At 38.0% G+C, this 18,139-nt stretch overlaps 1 protein-coding gene across 6 annotated transcripts in view; it reads left to right on the forward strand.

Moving 5' to 3' along the window:
• The first annotated feature begins 591 nt into the window (after positions 1–591).
• Positions 592–18,139, forward strand: part of Bicd1 (BICD cargo adaptor 1) — a 120,170-nt gene continuing 102,622 nt past the window's right edge. For all 6 annotated transcript variants that reach the window (XM_051173430.1, XM_051173432.1, XM_051173433.1 and 3 more), the window contains exon 1: positions 592–805. In XM_051173430.1, coding sequence (XP_051029387.1) covers positions 593–805 — 213 coding nt within the window. In that variant the 5' untranslated portion in view covers position 592. The remainder of the gene's footprint in view (positions 806–18,139) is intronic.

The raw sequence follows: 18,139 nt of genomic DNA on the forward strand, positions 1-18,139 counted from the left end.
GGTCTCTTCAAGCCTGTCCTTCTCTTCAGGCTTCGCCCGCTCCTCAGCCCTCCTTAGTCCCCCGCCCTTCCTCAGCTGCTTCTGGGCTCCTCCGGCCTCGCCTCTCCTCTGCGGGGCGCGGCGCAGCGGGGCTTTGGATTTGCTCCTCCCCTTCCCCACCTCCCCGCCTCCTGCGCGCCCGGGAGGGAGCCGGCCGGCTGGAGTCCGCATCCCTGTGCACTGGCTGCCGCAGGGCCCAGCGAGCAGGTGGAGCGCAGCCTCCCGCGGGGCACTGGGCGGTGGACCGCAGTGACTGACGAGGCCCGAGACATGGCGGCCACGCGCCTCTGAGTCCGCAGAGCCTCCCGCTGCCCGAGCTTGGCTGCTGACTGCCCGGGCGCGTGGCCCCGAGGACCCTCGCTGCGGTCTCCACTCTGCAGTCTCCATGGTGTATCCCTCCTCGGGGCTTCCGGCCGTGTAGCAGCCGCTGCCGGCCGGGCCTCAGGGCACTCTGCCTATTTATTCATCAGGCGCTCTCCCTTTCCATTTTTACCTCCATCCCCATTTGCTTTTCCTTTCCCGCACTGCTTTGCAGCCTCTCCGCCACCCCGCTATGGCCGCAGAAGAGGTGCTGCAAACCGTAGACCACTATAAGACTGAAATAGAGAGGCTGACCAAGGAGCTCACAGAAACCACCCACGAGAAGATCCAGGCTGCCGAGTACGGGCTGGTGGTGCTGGAGGAGAAACTGACCCTCAAGCAACAGTATGACGAGCTGGAGGCCGAGTATGAGGGCCTCAAACAAGAGCTGGAGCAGCTCAAAGAGGTGAGCTGCCTGTCTCCTATTCCTCTCTCCCGGTCTGGAATTTCTCAGCACCAAGCATCATTGTAGAGAAGTCAGAAGGGATGTAGCCAGAAAGATTTCATCTTAGAGCCCTTTGTTGATAAGAGAATGTTGAAAGAGTTCATTGTTTTCACTGATAGAAATATTGCCCAAGAAATGAATGAATAAGCTAGAATGGGAATATCTTTACTGGGGGGGGGAGGGTTGTCCACAAACATCTTCAAGTATCCGCGCTGGCAGGTGACATTGAACTGGGCTGAAATGCATAAATCAGACTTCTCAGACTGGTGATATTTCAAACCCAGGTATCAATGACCATTGCATAATCCACCCAGCTGATGAGGAGTTTTGTGCCTGAGGACCCCCATTTACAGGACGGTAGAATTTGGTACCTCAGCTGTCTGCTGAGTAACTAAATAAGGACTGGTTATTAGGACTCACTAACCCCATGTGACATTGGCTTTAGTTCTTATCATAGGGCTGTAGGAGCAAAACAACTTTGCTAGGTGGTTTTGCTGCCCTTAATTTCACCTCTGAGCCAGACTGGGCTATGCTTACGTTTTATGGAAGGCATACTGAGACTGGGGAAAATTAAACTCACCTCCAAATGGTGAAAAGAAGGGTATAGTAAAATGTATGGATATCCGTGTCTAGCCGGTCAAATATGGCCCTTGTAGTTGAAATGACTATTTACAAAATCAAAATATCCCCAATGTTCTGTGAACAACATATTTCTATTTTGTTTTCCTTCTTTTAAATATTAATGTACTGAAAGAAAATAGTGAATATGTATTTATGTCCAACCAAGCAGTCACTGGGAGTAGCAAGTACATATACATTGTTTACCTGTGTGTCAGATCTTTATTTTTAGTTGCATACAAACATTTTAAATCTTAGGCATATCATAATACATAAATAGAAATACTTTTCTTATAATCTAAGCTTATTTTAAGGAAAGAGTAGGTTCTGTTTTGTTGTTACAATTAAAATGCATAAATTATGACATCCTAATCAACCTGTGTCTTCAATTCATAAATAATACAGACTTATACCTTCAATTATGCTATTTTTATTCAGATGCTTAAATACCAAAAATGATGTAAATAGATAGTGGTTGAAAACCATAGATAGAAATATAATTTTTGTATATCAGTTCATGCTTTTCTTGCCATACTCATATTTGGTTTTAATGACATCTGTGCTTACTAATATACTCTAAATTACATGATGTCTTAGGCTGATATGTTCAAATGTAGAGGTGCTAAACCTTGGGAAGTAAGGAAACAGATGATTGTTGTAATCTCAGAGATGTTTCCATGACATCTTATTTATCAACTGTGCTTTGCCAAGGTAGAAAAATGCAAACAAATGTTAAGTCATCATTTTCTTTATAAAAGAGGGGGGCTTATTTGATGATTTAAGATACAACTGCTAATAGACATTTCTTCTTGAGTTAAAAAAAACACTTTTAAGGCCAATTCTGTGTTGTATGTACTCAGCACAGTAAACCTTAATACAGTTGTCTTTTGTCTTTAGTGGACAATGAATTCTTAAGGGAATGAACCTGACTTTTATTTATTTATTTGAAATTGATAGATATAATTTATCATGTATAAAATTGTATTTATCACGTATAATATCGTGCTTTGTTGTATACATGTGTTATGACTTTATTGAGCTAATATGTTACTTCACATAATTGTTGTTTTTGTGGTAGCCAAACATCCATTCTATATTTTTAAAAAGTGAATATATTGACCTTATAGTCATAATGCTGCATAATGAATTTCTTAGACTTATTCCTCCTGACTAACCTTGAAAATGCATCTTTTCATCAACATCTCTCCTTTTAAGCAATCAACACCTCTAATAACTACCATTTACTTCTTTGATTCCTTATATGAATGAGATAATGAAATATTATTTTTCTATTCCTGGCTTATTTAATATAATATAAAGTCTTTAAGACAGAGTTTAGCACATAGTAGGCATAAAAAGAAATATTTAAAAAAATCAATTTGTATTAGGAGTTACATCTTTATCAAGGGTTTGGAAGTCAATATTGCTTAGGGTCAGAGAAAGACTGAGAAAATTGAAGAGTGTAGGAAGTGACCACCCAAATTAGTCTCATTGACAGTAAAGAGAAAGAGGAGAAAACGTTTTATAGGAATAATGAAAGAAGTTTCTTAACATGCAATAATACAAATGCCAATTGTATTTGTTAAAATAAAAAATTTAAATTATCAGAAACCTTCCTTTTTTTATTGAATGGCACTCATTTTCATATATATTTTGATTAACATTAAGTATAAAAAACAATGAAGATTCTTACTAAGAAGGACATAAGAAGGCTTGTTTTTATCTTTTAAATGTTTTATTTTAGTTGAGAGTATTACTTAAATGAACTGTCAGTCTTAAGTACAAGTTTTGTTTTGTACCAGTTGAAAAACTAAACAAGCAAACAAAAATAATTGTGCAAACCAAACATTCCAATGATGATGTCATATAGAAGCCATTTAGAGAGAGAGTGTGTGTGTAGGTCAGAGGACATCCAAATATTATTCCTTTTTGAGACAGTATCTCTCACTGGCCTGAGGCTCACCAAGTATGCCAGGTAGGCTGGTCAGTGAACCCTAGGGAACCAGCTGTGTTTGCCTCCTCATTGCTGAGGTTACAAGTGTTCACCACCATGCTAGGCTTTTTAAAAGCATCAAATTTAAGTTCTAAGGCTTGTATGGCAGGTATTTTTACCAACTAAGCTATTTCCCAACCCTGGAAGCCATTGATTTAAAACATTTTTAGGGGAAGGGGCAAGATGGCTCAGAGGGTAAGGGTTTTTGTTCTTAATCTGAGTTTGGTTATCCTCACTTCACTTTGCTCCTACATGGTGGAGGAAGAGAGCCCATTCTAGCAAGCTGTCTTCTCTCCACATGAGTGCTCACCCCTCCCACAGTACACACCACACACCACACACACACACACACACACACACATACACACACATAGTACACACCCATATACAGTACATACACACCCTCCCCCCACACTCACACACACATGATGTAATTTATTTATTTTTTGAGTGTTCTAATTATTCAAAAGGAATTTTTTGTTCATTATCAGGAAAACATAGCAAGCAATATTGCTTTACTGGTAAGATTGCTCTGTAGATAAAGGCATGTTCACCAACCCTGAGGGCCCACATGATGAAAGCAGACAAACATTTTCTGCAAGTGGTCCTTTGATCTCTACATACATATGTACACCCACACACAATGAATAATAAATAAATGTAATAAAACGAATGCACCGTGACTTTATAAAACCTAGTGTTAAAAATATCTTTGATTTATTTCTAGAGTCTTTAAACAAATATGGTTTAAACAAATACCTGAGGTGGGAATGTCAACAGAAAAGTACAGTATTAAGTGCAAGTACAGCATTCATATATTTTGGCTTAGCAATGGGACTCTGTAGGTGTTGGTGTGACAATAACATAGGGAAGCAACACACATGTACAAGCCCACACACAAACATATTGCACACACACAAAAGAAAAAAATCGCTGCTTGAGATTGCTTACAAATTACCTTAAAAACAGTCACTTTCAATTACATTTTTCTTTTGACACAGTTGCTCAAATAAGCAGCTGCTCTTCTTTTTATTTCAACTCAAGATTTCATTTCTGGAAGAGCTAATTTCTCAGATTTTATTTAAACAAGATTTTGTATTTTATTATATTATGCTTTATAACCATGCACATAATCATAGTTTTTGAGGACTTTCATCTCCAAATTTCTTGATTATAATTTTTTTGCTCTAATGTACCTTAAATTATCTGTACATGTTGTATTTCAAGATTGAGAATATAATTGCTTGAGTGTTAAAATGTGTGATCAAGGTCGTTCTCACACATGTAGTGTGTGATGAGGTGTAAAAGGATAGAATTAATATTAAAGCAGTTTATGATTGGGCTTGCATTTGGGAGACATAGACAGGTGAATCTCTGTGAGTTTGAGGTCAGTCTGGCCTACATAGTGAGTTCCAGGACAGCCAGGACTACATAGAGAGACCTTGATTCAAAAACATAACAAAACAAAACAAACCCCAAAACAATACTATAACATGAAGTCAGTTCATTATTTTGAAGGAGAAGATATATGAAGTCATGTGGAGGAGATACAATAGAAAAAAAGGCAGTAGCCACATCTTGTCATAGGATGGGGAACCATTAAAAGGAAATGAAATATTATGTATGCTGTTTTACATCTCATTTAATCTTCACGGTAATTTAGAGGCTTCTTGCTAATTTTTACAAATAAGAAACTACAGAAAAATAAAGCATTGATCTGTATAAAGCTCTATTTAGGGTTGGGTGCATTGCACATCTTGTTTCTAATTCTTTTAACAATCCATGTAGTGTACAAGACAGATACTGCTCAAATTGGATCTTAGATTAAGGGCCTTTAGAAGTCTACCAAACTAGTTTAGAAAGAAACCTACTTTCTTGAGGTAAAGTGTATTGGCTAGAGACAAACATGCAATTTAGAAGGCTGTGGTAGTAGTTATAGAAGGTAGATTGGAGCCGTACAACGAGGCAGACGGTGGCAGGGACTCACTGTATAAACTGACCTGACCTGCTCCATGATATGAGGCGGCTTTATTATAGATATGAAAGAGAGGACAGCAGAACCATCTGGAAGAGTCTTGAGCAGAGAGAGGAAAAGAAGTAGATTGAAGATTGCAAGCAGACTGGACTGTCTGAGAGAGAAGGGCGAACAGCAGGGCTTTTAGAGAAAACAGAAAGCATAGTGAGGCTAGCAGGAACAGGAGCCTAGAATAGTGAGAATAGCTGGAGTAGGGACAGAGAGAGCCTAGAGGCTAGCATGGGCCTTGATTGTGGTGATAGATGCCACCGGTATACATTAATTGGAGAGCCTTTGTCCCTTTTGCCAGAGGTAAGGAAAAAGACTCCTTTTGGTAGACTGGATGGTTTTACAAGCTCATGAGGGATGTTGGCTTTTCTCTAACCCAGAAATTCTCCTTTAATTCCGATTGAGCTCATTTCTGTATATTTGGACTGTTGTTTGGAGTTTGGGGAATTGCAGTTTCCTTTGGACCTGACACACACCTGACAGCTATTAGGAGGTAGGAGGAATACAATGTTAACTAAAGCAAGAGAGCAGAAGAGAATACTCTTAGAATGAATGGAAGTTGGTTCCATTTACAAAGAAAGGTACTGTGGGGAAGAGCAATTTTAGAGGGTTGTGTTTCTACCCACGTTTCATGAGTTTTATTAATTTCTTTGTTATTTGGTGAGTGGGTGTTAGTGGCATAACAAATTTAGATATTCAACACTTGATTTGTGTATTTGGTTATCATTTAATTTAAATCTAATATCTAGGATATGGAAAACAAACAATTTAATAGTATTTTATTAGTTATATGCATTTTGAATTAGAAGAAATTTAAATGATAAAACATGGGAACAAAATCTGATTGGACACAGTGAGACCATCATCCTAACTGGAAAACTGCCCCTTCCTGCCCTCTTAGGACCATGAGGGGTAGGAACAACAAAACTGGTCATTATTGATGATCCTTGGAATTCATCAATGATTTGTTTTTGATACAAAGTCTCATGTAGCCTAAGGTGGGTTGGACCTATGTAAGTGAAGCTGGCCTTGTACACGTGACCCTCTTCCCTCTACCTCCAACACGCTGGGAACACGGGCCTGTCCCCTAATGTACTTTTTCCTTTTTGAGCATATGAGCTTGACTGTTCACTTTTGGTTTGGATAAAACTAAATACAATAGTGTTGGTTCTTTCTTGTCAACTTGACTGGGGTCACCTAGAAAGAGGGAACCTAGACTGAGGAATCTCCTCATCAGATTGCCCTCTGGGCATATCTGTGGGACTTTTTTGTTTTGTTTTTGATTGATGTGGGAGGGCCCAGCTCTCTGTTCAGTGTCACTCCTGTGTAGGTGGCCCTGGGCTGTATAGGAAAGGAGGTTGAACAAGTCAGTGAGTAGCATTCCTCTATGGTCTCTGCTTCAGTTACTGCCTCTAGGTTCCCTCCTGGGCTTCCTTGGATGGTGAACTGTATGTAACCTGTAAGCCAAATAAATCATTTCTTCCCTAAACTGCTTTTGTTGTGGTGTTTATCACAGCAACAAAAAAGTACACTAGGCCAACAACATAGTACATTTTTTTTTTAAAATGTGTTCTCCATTCTCACTATCAGTGCTCCTCTGGTAAATATTCTCTTGTGTTTATTTTAAATGTCTTTGAACATATGAATCTATCTGTAGGGTTTTGTTTTTATGGAATCAAGTATAAAGAATATAGTAGTAATTGGTAAAAATGGATAAGGGTGGTCCAAATTCTGATAATTTGGATGGTAGTGAGAGAGGAAAGAAGTACAGTTGTGTATGGAAGGAACTGAGGGCATTTGTTTGATGGCCCCATGTGTGTTGATATCAAGGGACTAGATGGATGGTTTTGTAGGTGAATTTGCTTCCTTGTCTCTTTGGCTAGTGATGGGAATATGTGCATCAGCATAGTGCCTGGCTGTTTTCCACAGCTAGAGGAGCCAGTCCTGCAGTGTGACCACATCCTGTCCACTCTGCATCTTGGTGTGAAGCCAGGATGATTCAGGCACTTGGGCATTAGTACATTACCCCTTATTTTTTTCTCTGACAGTTTAGTTCTGAGGTAGACAACTAGGATCTTACAAAGCCCTTCAGATCTTTACAGCATCTTATAGGAGATAGGGAGAAGAGAGTAGAAAACAAATGTTAGCAGGCATCGTAATAAAAGGATGATGATTTGTACGTTTTCCTCCTGGGATCTAATTACTTTGTCTATAAAATTCAGGTGATGGATAATCTCAAAATATTTACCAGCATTAATTTCTGACGTGCTGTGTTTTAGAGCCCAGTTTGCTTATTTTTTATCTAAATTTTTATTTTCAAATTCCTTTTATAATCTCACTTAGTTGCATTAACTTTCACTCAGACTTTTTGGATTTTCTTCCTGTCCATTTCAGTTCTATGCATTCAGTTCTAGCCATGATATTTCAGTTTGATCACTTGTACTCTTTCTCTGACCATTTTTCTAAAGTAACTAATAGTTCTTATATGGTGAACACCTGGCCCATACACAGTTCCTTCTTGACTCAATTTACTTTTCTTATCTTCCACATTTTATTTTAGAACCGAATAATGGAATTCGTTATCATTGAAATAGCTGCACCTGACTTCACAGAAGGGTGGGAAGGAGAGAATGAATATGAATATGAGATTATTCTCCAGAACCACTTGTAAGAAAATTGTCATTTACTGGTTCTTTTTTTAAGGTTGACATAGATTCCTAATATCGGAGGGATATTAGAAATTAGCTGGTTTAGTGATCTAATGATCAAACTATAAGAAGGTCATTTTTGTTAATATTTTAAAATGATTTAGAACTAAAACTCTTTCTTGAGTGACTCCTCAGGTATTTTACCTTAATCACTGTAGTTATTTTTGATCTAGTTTTATAATCAAGATTTTTTCATTGTAGCAAAAGAGAATAATTTATTTTGCAAGTTACATTAAAGTGTTTTCAATGAGATATTTTTTTTCCCAACTAAGGTTTAGACTAGGGCTTTGTGTTAATTGCTGTTTTATCGCTGTGATGAAACACTATGACTCAGGCAACATATAAAAGGGAGCATTTAGCTGGGAGCTTGTTTATAGTTTCAGAATGTTAGTCTGTGATCATCATGGTGGAGAGCATCTTGGTTGGCAGGGAGCAATAACTAAGAGCTTACATCCTGATACATGGACAGTAGGTAGGGGAGATGGGGGGGGGAGGGAGAGACACAGACAGAGAGACAGACAGAGACAGAAAGACAGAGACAGATACAAAGAAAGAGAAAGAGACAGAGAAAGACTGAGTCTGGCCCCCACCAGTGACACAACTCCTCCAACAAGGCCACACCTGATAATCCTTCCCAAACATCACTAACTGGGGATGAAGAATTCAAACATATTGAGGAGGAGGGGGTGGCACTCATTTTCATTCAAAGCACCACAGGCCTCAAAACTATAATTAGATTTTTAGAGAACAGTCATGGTAAGTTATTTCAGGAAAATGCAATGAAAGCAAAAGCAAATTTAGACAGATACTGTTTTAGTTATCATCAACCAATTCCTCATTTTTAAAAATGTGATGCTAATGTGATTCAGAAATTTGAAAAATGGGTATAAGAGAAGTGTTCTGATTAGGTAGGTTATTACATAAAAATAAATGATAGTTTGTTCATTCATGCATGCAATGACATTAATATATTTAGTGTCTCTGCTGCATGAGAGATACAGATCTGGGTGTTGAAGATACAGCATAGAACAGAGAGGAAGCATTATACTCTCAGTGCATAGAAAGATATCTTAGTTTGGGTTTTTATTGCTGTGAAGTAACACCATGGTCACAGCAACTTTTATAAATGAAAACATTTAATTGGGTGGCTCAGTTACAGTTTCAGAGCTTTAATCCATTATCGTGATGGGGAGCATGGTGCATTCAGGCCTACACAGTGCTGCACCAGGAGACAGACTGAAAGCTACACTGAAGGAAGTTTAGCAAGAGACCTTCGAGTCCTCCCACACTGTGACACACTTCCTCCAACAAGGCCACACCTCCTTACAGTGCCACTCCCTTTGGGGGCCGTTTTCTTTCAGGTCACCACAAAGTACAATAATAAAAATGAACAAGAAAAATAGACAATATGTTAAATGGCCTTAATGTTGTAGAGAAATAACAAAACAAGAAGATGGTGTGTATAGTGGGCAATGCTGCTATGCCAGAGAAAACCTCTTTGAAAAGGGATGGCAAGCAGAAAGGGGGTAAAAGGTAGATGAGGACAGAAAGGGAATCAGGGTCAAATTATGTAGCAGTGTTGTATGATACTAGGACTTTGGCTCTTGTTCTGAGCGAGGCAGAGAACTTTTGGAGGATTTGGCCAGAGTTTCATTGTTCTACACATTCTTATTTGCCCCAGTGGAACAAACTTGATATACATTTCAGCAAGATTATAAGCTCCTCTGGAAAAAGGATTTGGATTTTTCTTTGTTTTTTTTTTTTTTCCCTCTCCCTCTCCTTTCCTTCCTCCCTTCCTCCCTTTCTTCCTTCCTTCCTTCCTTTTCTCTCTTTTCTATTATTTTCGAATCAGGAATCTCACTATGTTGCTTGTGTTAGTCTTGAACCACTAAGCTTATGTGATCTTTTGCCTCAGCCTCCCAAGTAGGTGGATTATAGTCACTTCACTTCCCAAGAGCAGGCTATCATGCCTGGCTTTAAAAATGAGCTTTAGTTAAGCCAGTAAGTAATCCATGAAGTATGCTCTGTTCTTCTTTTCATCCCCAATGCAAGTGTTTAGTAAATATTTGTGATATTGCTTTGAATTAGGCTGGGAAAACTATATAAATGAAGTCTTTTTAAAGATAGCAAGTTATTTTTAAAAAGTATATTTAAAAATACCCACTTTCCTAGATTAAACCAACTGACTAGAAAGCCATTGTCCTGGCTTGTCTGGTTCCTTGTACCTAAATTTGCACCCAGTTTCTGCCCTTTTATTTGTGGAGCTTTTTCATCTCAGCAAACTATGTTTGAATCCCTTTAGTAGCTGTGTGATCCCAGTAAATCTTCACACTCCATGAATCTACCCCATCCTCAAGTGTAGGAAGATAGTAACTGGGTGGTAAAGAAAAATCCATGTAAAGCACCTGGTTAATGATGAATATGATGGCAATAATAATTTATGGTAAGGTAATAAAATAAATGGGCTTGAAAGGATAAAGGTCAGCCTAAAGGAATCAGAGAAACTGTCTTGAGGTAGCTTGGTAGCTTTGAAGAGTGAGTAGGAGTTTTTCTGAGAGAAGAGTTAAGTCTTTCAGGAGGAGGAGGAAACAGTCTATAAAGGGCGAACCTGGGGCCGGCTGTGCTGTTGCAGGTGGCAGTGAATTAAAAAAAAAAAAAAATGGAGTAAGAAATAGGACTGGAGCGATGATTAGGGCCATATGGTCAAGGCCTAACCAGTCAGTCCTTACTAGCTAATGCCTCAGCAGAGCTGATTTATAAGCAAGTTGGCCACAGGAAGGCTCCTTTAGTGGTAACAGATCTGGTTACAGCAGTAGGAGGATCTCCCCTGTGGTAGTTTGAATGTAACTGGCCCTCATACTCTCATAGGGAGTGGCACTATTAGGAGGTATGGCCTTGTGGAATAGGTGTGGTCTTGTTAGAGGAAGTGTGTCACTGTGGAGAAAGGCTTAGAAGTCTTCTATAAACTCTATACCACCCATAGTCTTCCTGTTTCCTGTAAGATGTAGGATGGTCAGCTATGTCTCCAGCACCATGTCTTCCTGCGTTCCACCATGCCCTACCATGAAGATAATGAACTGAAACTCAGAAATGTGAGTGAGCCATCACAATTAAATGCCATTGCATTAAAGTAATGCCAATGCAAAAATGGCAACTTGATATAAGAAAAAGCAACCAGAGATGATAGTTACTTTAAGATTAAAGAAATCTTCTTAATCTTAAATAAGAAAAATTATTCTTGATATTTATTCATTTCACACCTAATGACTAACCATTATATCCTAGATACTGTTGGTACTGTGGGTACATTATTTCTTGTTTTTGAAGAGTTGATTTTTGACAGAGGAAAAAAGTAACAAAAGAGTAGGCAATAAATAATTTTGTGTAGGGATATGTGCTAAAAACAAAGCAAAGCAGGGTTATGGAATAATAAGCCTAGTAGGAGCTAGAAGAGGAGGTAACACTAGAAATGAGAGTCTGATAAAGCCTTTGCGAAGAATGACATTTAAGCCCAGTCCCAGGTGATGAGAATTAACAAGCCAGGAAGGGATTGTCTTGGGCTGAAAGTACCAGAAAATGTAGAAATTATTAGGTGGGAACAAGCTTTGTGTTTGTGTATATAGCATAGCTTTATTAGCATTTGAGAGGCAATGACCCTGTGTAGTATAGAATTGAACTGTGCATTTGGTTTTCTATCGGATGATTAGGATCCTGCCCCTCCCTACTAACAACCAATGGAAGCACTTTTCCCAAGTCAGTATGATAATAAAACATTGTCACATGCTCTAGACATTCTTTTTCTGTTCTTCTAAGGGAACAGTACTGCTGTTCTTTAAGAACCTCAGAAGACTCTAGGTATGATTGGAGTAGAAGGTGTGGATATGGAAGAAAATTATGGTGAAATATATATATATATACATATATATATGTATATATATATAGTCTAATTCACCATAATATATATCTATCCATTATATATATATCCACAATATAATTTATATATATGAATAACAAGGTCGTACTGTGTATCCTCAGTTGGCTTAGAACATACTATGTAGTTAGTCTGGACTTGGGCTTACAAGATCAGCCTCTCTCTGTTTCCCCAGTACTGAGATTAAAGGTGTATATGCCTGTTGAGAAATCTGAGTTTTATTTTAAGTGGACAGTGTTAAAGACTGTGGAAGAATAATCCAAAGTAGAGGGCTATTGGAGTAGTTCAGATAAGGGATGATGGTGATTTAGATTTGGGAGAGCAATATTTGGGATGAGAAATAACCATGACTCAAGATGGCTGTAGGATTTGCAAAAAGATGGTTTCTTTATACAGCACTAAGAAGAAAGTAATCACATCACAATGGAATTATAAACATGAATGATTAAGGGTCTGGAGAGACTGCTCAGTAATTAAGAGTACTGGCTGCTTTTTCAGAGGGTTTGATTGTTAGTACTCACACGGTGGTTCACAACTCTGTAACTCCTATTCTAGAGCATATGACATCCTCTTCTCACTCACTTGTACACCAGGCATGCATGTTGTATGTAGACTTACATGCAGGCAAAACACCATACACACAAAATAAAATTATAACAAACAATTTAAAAATGAAAGAATAAAGTAATCTCAATTACAATTAGAAAATGAATGCTTATTTGAATTTGGATTTTTAATGGATCCCAATTTTGATACTTTGTTTTTTAAAAGGACTTTAAAAATGTCTGCCAGCACACATAATTTAGAAAGGATTCATCAGTTTGATAGAAAAATAAGCATCAACCTGCACAAGACTGGACCTATCAGCGTTTCATCATGAATAGAAGAGGAGTTCATAAGCCCCCTTCCATGTCTGAGGAGCTATAGACAGTTACTGGTTTAACATAATGAGTTCCAGTACAGCAAGGGCTAAGTAGAGAGACCTTGCCTCACAAACAAACAAACAAACAACCCTCCAAACCAAACTAAACCAAAAGAACAACAATAAAAGAATACTTTACTCTTTTTTTTCTTTGGTAAGATCTTAATGACTTGCTTGCATTGCATGTGGTAATCTTCAGAGGCTAAGGAGACAGGTATCTTGGTCTGGGTGAGGACTTACTTGATGTAATATTTGTTTTCATTAGCAGAAACACTGTTTATAATGTCTTATAAGTGTTGGTTTTTTGTTTCTGGAATATTATGTTCTGGTGTTCTCATCCTGGGACCAATGGGATGCAGATATAAGGATAGAGGGCTGTCCATAGAGACTGAAGAGCAGAGTGAGTTAGTAGACATGAACACTGAAACAGAAGTTAAAATGCTACTTGTTAAAGAGTGAAGGAAGTGAGTCAGAAGCTTAATAGATTTTGGAAGAGGATGTCTAAATTATTCTCAGCACCATGACTGTCATTAAGCATGTCTATTATTGATGTTTCTTTTTCTTCTCTTCCCCATCACTTCCCTCCTCTTCTTTTTTCCTTCTTTTCTTCTCTGGTAGCACTGAGGATTGAATTCAAGGGCCTCACATATACTAGAAAAGTGCTGTATTGATGAGCCATGTCCTCAGCTCATCAACACCGAGTTTTAATGCCGATACTCTTTTATCATTTTTGGAAAGAAAACTAAAGGGAAAGGAAAGTGGGAAATAGGAAAGGAGAGTGATTGAGGATGAAAGTGTGGAAGAAAAGAGCTCTGGCCCTGGATTAAGATCAGGACTATTCTATTCTTGTATCTTGAAAGTTCTGTTATTTTGTGTATTGAATAAGAACAATAAAAAGGTGTGAGACAAAAAAAAAAAAAAAAAAAAAAAAAAAAAAAAGACCCAGAAGAGCAGATATTGGGGTTCAAGCTTTAAGTTGAAAATCAGAGAAACAAAACAGCCAAGCCAGTAGATCTTACCCTCATCAAGCTGAAATGGCAATCTTGTCCTCATGAATCCTCAGAGGCAAAAGCTCTCAGTCCCTGTCTCCTCCTGTCTTTTATTCCTTTCTCTGCCCAGCCATATATATCAATCCTGTCTCCACCTCCCTAGTGCTGGAATTAAAGGTGTGTACCACTACTGCCTGGCTTCTATAGCTAACTAGTGTGGCTGGTTTTGCATCCTGAACCCTCAGGTAAGCTTTATTAAATCATAAGTAATATATGTCACCACAATTCCCCCTTTTTTGTCTAATACAAAAAGAAGAAGGCTACAGGTAACATATATACAATAAGTACAATGAGTATATACAATACATAGGCAGTAATTACATCAACAGTGTCTGGTCCATTTGCATTTGATGGATTCAAAGAAAATATCTAGTCTATTTGCATTTGACAGTTTCAGAGAAAATACTTCATTATTCAATCTGTCTTGGTGAGTTCAAAGTCTTGTACCTAATTTAGTTTCTATTCTAATTTGCATTCTCAAATTATCTTTTTTATTCCTCTCAACTTTATATACTTTACATTTCTTTGGTGAGTTTCCTTTCTGAGTCTGGTAAGCAAGGAAAACTATAGCTATCTAGTCTCCAACTCTCTCAGAGATCCGAGAAGGAACTAGTATTAATTGAGTATTCAGGAAGTACTAGCAAGTGACTTCCAAAAATATGAGAAATGACAGAAACAACCAGCTGCTTGGACAGTCACTCAAGGTTCTTCTGCAACACTAGGGTATCCATCTTTGGCCTATAGGCCTAGATTTTTCTGTGAAGCATGATATTTTAAAGGACTATCCTCCCTGTCTTGTCAAGGTTTGTAGTCACTCTTTTTGGTGTACTGCTTGTCCAATTTGGAGAGCATACCATCAGCAGTTGAGGCAAAGGCACTTTCTTCCCCAATGGCTACCTTTGACACAAAGAAAGTATCTCCATGTGGAGTTTCTTTTATACCCATCATCTTCTCTGAAGTAGATTGGTGCTGCCAGGAGCAGAAATGACTCATTGTCATAAAAAAGAACCTATGTTATCAAAACATCTTACATTCCATATTCTTTAGATCTCTGAAGTGTTTGAAGATGTCTTGTCTTTCTAAGATATATCTGTTTGACTTTGATAACATGCCTAATATGACTATGAGTTAAATTATAATAGGTGACTAATTAATAATTTACATTTCCTTATAATCATATATACTTGGTAATCATAAATTTCAAGGACTAGAAATTTGCTTTACATTGTTAAATGAGCTGTATAGGAACAATACTTTGAACAATATTAGAAATGTATGCACAGCATGATTTAATAAAATTAATCTCAAATTTATATCAATATATAATATTTGTATACAATATACAGAAGTCCAATCCAATGTAAAATATTTAAAAGTAGTAGTTGCTTTTTAAAAGTAGATTCAACAATTTACCTTTTAATCCTATCATATTTGTAGTCCTTTTGTTTTTCAAAACAAAAACCTTGAATCTAATCTCCTTTGCCAATTTTCTTCCTGACTGTAAACAGCAGCATTTTGTAACCAATCTCCCTAAACAAATATCCGTAACTGAATGAGTGACCAAAACCCACGCACTCCATCTCTTGGGAATGTGGGCATCTTATATTCTCCCTGCTGTCTGTGATGATGGCATCTATAGGAGATCCTGAAAAGAAAAACTTGGGTTAACTGTCAAGCTGTATCATTTTTGTCCCAACAATGTCTAGTCCATTTGCAGCTAGCAAACTCAGAGAATTATTTTTGAATAAGTATATATAGAAACTTTATAAGCAGTGGTGCTTAGGAAGTGTATTGAGTTACCTTTCTAGTTGCTGTGACAGAAGCAACTTGAAGAGGCAGGAGTTTTGCTTTTTGAGGGGATACAGCCCGTTGTGGTAGGAAAAGTAAAGAGGTGGGAATGTGAGGAAGTTGGTCACATGGCATTTGCAGTCGGAAACAGAGAAAAATGATGCTGGTGCTCATCCCATTTTCTCTTTTTCCTCTTTTTTATTACAGTCAGATTCCCAGCCCATGGGATTGTGTTGCCCATATATTCAGGGTGGGTAACCCTCTTCAGTTAAACCTCTTTGGAAACAACTTCACAGACATGCCCAGAGATGTGTCTCCTAGGTTATTACAAATCTAGTCAAGTTGACATGACTATTAAAAATCACAGCAGGTGACCCTCTGTGGTGTCCTTGGAATCCAAAGCAATTGTAATGTTCTATGAGTGTGTGATTGTTGAATTTTATGTGTTTTTCTTGTCCTATTCAACTTTGTATTATTCAGCATGAGCATAACATCCTGATTAATAATGAATTGCTAGACGAAGAGAGAAAAGGGAGATGTAAGGGCATTTCCTGCCTTCTCTTTTCACAGGTCCTCCTTCAGTCTCCCAATATGACTGTCTAGAAGGACATCTTTATCACTTTTGGATCAGGCCTGATCATTTTTTAAGAAATATGGAGGTAGTTCTTTGATAAGCACCCAGTTCTTCAGGAATGTTTAATTAGCTCTATTTATATTTCCAGAAAGTAATGCCTGGAGCTAAAACATTGGGTCAACATGAATTTGGTTTTCACTGACTACTTTGTGTTTTAAAGTATTACTAATATTTTATTTATTTACTTTCTTACTTTTTAGTCAGGATTTCCCTGTGTAGCCATGGCTGTCCTAGAACTTACTTTGTAGACCAGGCTGGTCTTGAACTCAGAGATATGCTTTCTTCTGCCTCAAGAGTGCTGGGATTAAAGATATACACCACCACTGTCTGGCTGTTTTTATAATTCAAAGAACTATATTCAGTTATTTCTTATCACAATTCACTACTCAAAGCATAGTTTTTCTAGAAGAAAGTAGACAGACTGAATAGAATAGCTGTGGGTGGCTCATTTTGTAATTGTAGAATTCAAAAGACAGAGGCAGGGGGATCAAGAATTTGAGGCCAGCCTGGGCTGCATAGCTATATCCTACCTCAAACAAACAAATATCTGTGACAAGAAAAATCTCTTTGCCCCTAAATTAGCCAACTAATAGAAGGAATAACAAGATAAATCACAAATATAACAAATGTTCTATTGCAAGATGTGATCTTGTTATCTGTAGTACATAGGCCTTTGATGTTCAGTGTTAGCATGTGGTCTTCTAATGTATCAACAACAACAATAAAATGAGACATAGTTGCATGTGTTGATTGTATGCCCCCCCCCTTTTAAGTTAAGAACTTTCTATATAGCCTAGCTTCTTCTTAAGCACTGGGGTGGAGTATTATGATGCCATCTGACTTAATTTTTTTTTAGTGTTTCCTTTCAGTCTAGCTATACAAAGTACTCTAAATTTTTCATAAGATCTGGGTTTTAGTTCAAATTCCCTGTCTACTGGGTAGGAGAACAGGCCAAACGTCAAAACTGTAAAAACAGTTAAATTGTGTTCTTCACTTTGCACATATCAGCTATTGGGCTGAATACTTACTGTGTCCCAAGGCACTATCCTTAGCAGCATATGAAAATAAGTATTGTTATTCCCTATCCTCAATCCCCAAGACAGGGACTAACTGTGTAGCTCTGGCTTTCCTGAAACTCACTATATAGGACAGGTTGGTCTTGAATTCACAAAGGTCTGCTTGCCTGTTTCCCAAGTGTTGGGATTAAAGGCATACACCACTACATTCAGCCTTAAAGTAGGTATTGCTAATTTTTATATTTTATGGATGGAAAAACTGAAGCATAGATAGATCATACAGTGTGTCTAGTTAGTGAGAAAATGAAATTTGAGCCAAGCAATGTAACTTCAAAACTTGGTGGGTTTTTTGTTTGTTTGTTTGTTTTTCCTTGAGACAGGCTCTCACTATTTAGTCCTCCCTGGCTTGTCCTGGAATTGGTTATATAATTCAGGCTGGCTGCAACTCATAGAGATCTGTCAGCTTTTTTCCAGGATGACAATAAAAACATCACCAACAACAATAATTTCTTTGAGGTGGGTCATGGGAGCAGGGAGAAGCTGGGTGGGTGACTTTCTGTGTTTTTAAAGAGAATGGTATAGCTGTGCAAGGGAGGGAGTGTAATCTGGAACA

This window comes from Phodopus roborovskii, unplaced genomic scaffold (assembly GCF_943737965.1).
Source record: "Phodopus roborovskii unplaced genomic scaffold, PHOROB, whole genome shotgun sequence".
Lineage (NCBI taxonomy): Eukaryota > Metazoa > Chordata > Mammalia > Rodentia > Cricetidae > Phodopus > Phodopus roborovskii.